Raw genomic sequence first — 4,679 nt, 5'->3', positions numbered from 1 at the left:
TAATAACGCGTGTGACCACCATTTGCGTTCACGCATGCTTGACAGCGACGCCTCATTGATGCCACTAAAGTGTTCAGAAATGCTTGAGGGATGTTGTTCCAGATGTTGGTTAAAGTTTGGCCTAAATCAGCCAATGTCACTGGCTGATTTGGTAAACGGCGTAAACGTCTTTCCATTTCATCCCAGACGTGCTCGATCGGCGAAAAATCGGGGGAAACAGCTGGCCAAGGCAAGACATCGACATTCTGTTGAACAAACAAGTCCCTGACTTCACGTGCAACGTGTGGCCTTGCGTTGTCTTGCTGCAGAGTGATGTGATTTTGATGTCTCTGTATGAAGGGTATCACAGACGCTGAATAATTTCATCTCGATAGCGTACGCCGGTGATATTTCCACTGACAATTTGTAGAGGGGTCCTTCCACGTGCTGATATTCCATCCCACACCATAACGCTACCTCCACCAAAGCTAGTCTGGCGATACGATGACGTTGAAGTAGTACTGGGCGCACCGCTGGACGTCTTGGTCTGATGTTTTGCTCGCGCAGACGATTACGCACAGTTCTTGGACTAATTGGTCGAAGCCCTGGAATGCTACGGGCAGTCAAACTTGCTGTCTGGAAACGATTTTTCAGATGCACAAGTCTAATGTGGTTTTCCTGATTATGTGGTATGTGGGTATATGTCTATACATTAATGCATATAGTTGCAGTTAAAGCAGTATATCTAAAAATATGATATTTGTATTGTTTTTCTCCATTTTTATATTCATTTTTCAACTGATGACATGATGTTAAAAGGTTTCGATAGAACTGCTTTGAACACACATTGTTTAGTGATTATCAAACTGGAAAAAAATGTTTTGAGGAAAATATGATACATGTAAAAGTGATTAAAAACACCAACAAACTATAATATAAACATGCATGGACATTTTATTTGCTTATATCAATTGTAAAATCAAATTCAGATATATCAGGCGCAAGTAATTTTCGAGAAAGGTAAAAAAAAAAAGTGTTAACATAAATTTAATTAAGCATTAAAAATGGAAATACTAGTGAAATAATTCTTGAAAGATGAAAGATAATGTAATCATTAATATGACACCCCCCCCCCCCCCAAAAAAAAAGATGACAGTTAAAACGAAATTACGAAACAAAAATCCCTGCCCGATATATCCGATTCATTTGGCACATGAAAATGAGTGAAAAATAAAGATTCATCAGATGAAAGTCTTACAAATATGATCACAGATATTATTTAAAAGTATTGATGAAAGACTGTGAGGTATATCTGTTGATTTTTCTACACTCCAATCAAAAACTGGTCATCCCTGCCTCGACCCAGACTCAGTCGTGAGATTACAGGAAGGGGGAGGGGCCCTCAAAGCACTGGTCACCGGAAGTGACAAACATTTCTGGTCCAAAGAAATTGTCAGTGTTCAGAAGAGCGTCACATGACAAGTCCTTCAAGAACTTTTTATTGTCCACAGTTCTTGATGTGATCGCTTGTTTGATTTCCTGGAATTTGATAAAAAAAAAAAGAGAAAAGGATAAACTTATATAGTTATTTACAAAAGCATCAACCCATGTCAAGATAACATTATCGAGACTGAGCAAATAAGTTACAATTCCCTATTGACAATATTCTATGTTCATAGATACTTTGATAAGAGATAACTTCCTTAAAAACGCAAAAAACGAACCTTTGAGATAGATTCAGTTCTGAGTTCAGCAAATCCCTTTTCGATCAGTTTTTCGTTGTTGTGTTCGTTATCATCAAAGGTATCAGATTGTTTTTTCTGTCCCCTGGCCAGGATCCTCATGATTCTGGACACGTAAGGCGGGGGACTCACAGGGTTTTTTCTGGTTTTCGGTGGAACTATGATACGTTTGACTGTCTTCTGTTTCAAGTTAAAAAAAATTAACACAATTCTTTTTATAATAATATCGATTTAAAAGCACAGAGAGAGAGAGAGAGAGAGAGAGAGAGAGAGAGAGGGGGGGGGGTAGTAGTAGTAGTAGTAGTAGTAGTAGTAGTAGTAGTACCTTGCCACCAGTCTGTTCTGTGGATAGTTGTTCACTTGTATGACCATGGTTCTGACCCCTCATCCTTTTCTTTGTTCTGCCACCACTGTCACTTTGCTCAGTGTCTAGCTTTCTTTTTGCAACAACGTTCTTGTAGCCATTGTTTTCAAAGCAACCAACTCCACCAACCTGAGAAAACGTGGTAAATGTTTTATGAATTTTGAACTTATTCATCTATAAGAGATAATTATTACTGGACTTCAATTAATGGGTTTTTATAGAAACTTTAATCAACATACCCTTTCTGCTGCTCTGAGAGCCATCAGTCTGGAAAGGGTTTGGTTTGTCTGTGCTTCCATGGGCTTAACGTGCATAAGCACGGGTTGGGGGACCAGACTCCATGGCTCCTAAAACACAAAGTCAGTGTTATTTTTCTATAGAAATAGCCTCAATATAATTATATTCATTTAAATTTAAATATAGAAATAAAAAGTCAATAAAGGAACGAATTGTCATGATTTTCTGTACTTACAGGCTTGTTTGTTGGCGAATTCTGGGAGAGGTCGCCAGTTGTCACGTGGTTTGTTGTGACTATACTGATTGGTGGCTGTTTTTTGTCGACATTAGGAGATCTCTCAGATCCTTGTGGGGCTGCCTTGGATTTGTAGTTTTTTCGTCGTCTTTCGGTATTTTTCTTGTTCTTGGAACAAATTTGGTCAGAGGTAATGCCTGCATATTGGCTAAATTGTCCGTTTTGAATACTGTTGTATGATTCTGTGTTGACAATTGACTGAGTGTGTCCATAGAACATGGCTCTTTGAGCATAATGCTGGGGTTGTTCGCGAGGGTCCTGAGGAGTGACTGTCTGTAGAGACAACGAGTCCTGATTTTGTGGAACAATGATTCTCTGTGTAGAAGTTTGGAAATTCTAAAATAAATGATTGTCTATCAGTTTAATTCCTGTTTTCTTCAAATGTAAAATGCAAAATGGATAAACAAATGTTTGAATACGTTGATATTATGATGTACCTGTAGTGTTGGTCTGCTTTCTGATTGGCAGCAGACTTTGCTAGGCTTTGTAATTGTTCGATGGCGGGCAAGGGCCGTAGAACTGATGAACTGCTGAATCTGTTCATCACTCAACACTTGGTTAGCCTAAATATTAAAACCAGCAAATTAACTTAAAGCCAATTTCTTCAAAAGATTAGAAATTGTGAATATATACATGTATTATTATATGTACATGCATATACCATAGCTTTGAAAATAATTCAAGGTAATTTCGGCAGAAAAAAAATATCAAAGAGATGAAAAATTAAAGTACATACAGTACAGAAGAACGACGTATGCCTGACAGATAGGAGAGTGAGAAGAAGAGAAGATAGTTAGGTCTGATTTTATTCTTACTTACTTCCTACACCAATAGTTTTTTTTACATAAGAATAAATCTGAGACCTCCATAAGAGTCCCAGAAGTTAGGGGAGTGGTCAGGAAGCCCATCTCTGGCCTCTCGTAAATAATGGAGGCAGCTTCCGGGGCCAAACACTGCTCATCCATTCTCTTCTGGAATAAAAAGGGCCATCCGTTAATTTATAGAACGGAAAACGTGTATTTTGTCATGTTTCTTATGAATTATTATTTTGTATGTTTGTTTTCTCTTTTATATAAAAGTTTATTCACGTTCATATTTTAATTGTATTGTTATAAACTTTACGATAAACTAAGCGAAACTTTACATCGCATTGTATTTGAAAATTGAATACGTTTATTTTTGTAAATGTATACAGTACAGTAGGCTTACTGTGGAATCATTTAAATTTGTGGGGGTCAATTTTTGTGGATTGTTGGTTTTTTGCTTATTTGTGGGGATGTAATTTCGTGGGTGCGTCAGTTTTCGGTTTCAGTAAAAAAGAATACTCTTTCTAAATTTTTTTTCATTGAGGATGTAAATTCGTGGGGAAGGGGTACCCACGAATACCACGAAAATTGAGCCACCACGAATTCTAATGATTCCACAGTATTGTTCATGAAAATTCAACTGTCTTGTGTTCAGATTGGTTATTTATTGTGAATTGTCATAAACTACATCGCATTCATTAAACGATAACATAAGTAACATTCGTACATCTCTTTTTTAAAAATCTTTAATTTGTAAGTATATTTTTACTTCACATTTCTGGCAGTAAAAATGGTTGCTATGCACCCATTTTGAATGAATAAAAAAGGACTATTTATGATTTTAAAGCTCATGTACCTTACACAAAATTTTGTAGAAAATGCTAATAAATTTTCAATCAAGTGTTTTATATACTTTGTTTTTTGATAAATTATGTATGAATGATATCGATATAAGTTTCTTTCACAAGACAAACCTACATGATGATTTGCACATCCCGTTACTCTGCCAAATCGAATGCTTCACATTCGGCTATTTTAAAACTTGATGCTTTGACAACAAAATATGAGATGTTTTACCGTAAAAATGAATAAACTTGAACATTACCCTCTTAGATGAATAGCTATTCATTTCTGTGGCTTTCTGAAGTCTTTCGATACAGTAATTCTCAGAAAAATTTCGCTCTGCGAAAAACACGTCTTGCCTCAACATCTGATGCTGAAACACTGGTGATGTAACCAAAACACAACGCAAGCCT

At 36.6% G+C, this 4,679-nt stretch overlaps 1 protein-coding gene across 2 annotated transcripts; it reads right to left on the bottom strand.

Moving 5' to 3' along the window:
- Nucleotides 1-1,095: 1,095 nt before the first annotated feature.
- On the bottom strand, nt 1,096-4,679 carry LOC105329311 (uncharacterized). Of its 2 annotated transcripts, none has more exons than XM_034469080.2 (8): nt 4,529-4,679; nt 3,481-3,588; nt 3,055-3,180; nt 2,558-2,953; nt 2,325-2,432; nt 2,047-2,214; nt 1,704-1,898; nt 1,096-1,518 (listed from the first exon to the last, which is right to left on the bottom strand). In XM_034469080.2, exons 1-8 carry the CDS (start codon nt 4,631-4,633, stop codon nt 1,360-1,362), a joined length of 1,365 nt encoding a protein of 454 aa, XP_034324971.2. In that variant the 5' UTR covers nt 4,634-4,679; the 3' UTR covers nt 1,096-1,359. The 2 variants fall into 2 exon arrangements, with proteins under 2 accessions (XP_034324971.2, XP_034324970.2); XM_034469079.2 differs by having other exon boundaries at nt 1,097-1,518; nt 1,704-1,901.

This window comes from Magallana gigas, chromosome 6 (genome assembly GCF_963853765.1).
Source record: "Magallana gigas chromosome 6, xbMagGiga1.1, whole genome shotgun sequence".
In the NCBI taxonomy this organism is placed as follows: Eukaryota; Metazoa; Mollusca; class Bivalvia; order Ostreida; family Ostreidae; genus Magallana; species Magallana gigas.
The sequence above is the reverse complement of the archived record's forward strand: the minus strand, read 5'-3'. Positions and strand labels throughout refer to the sequence as shown.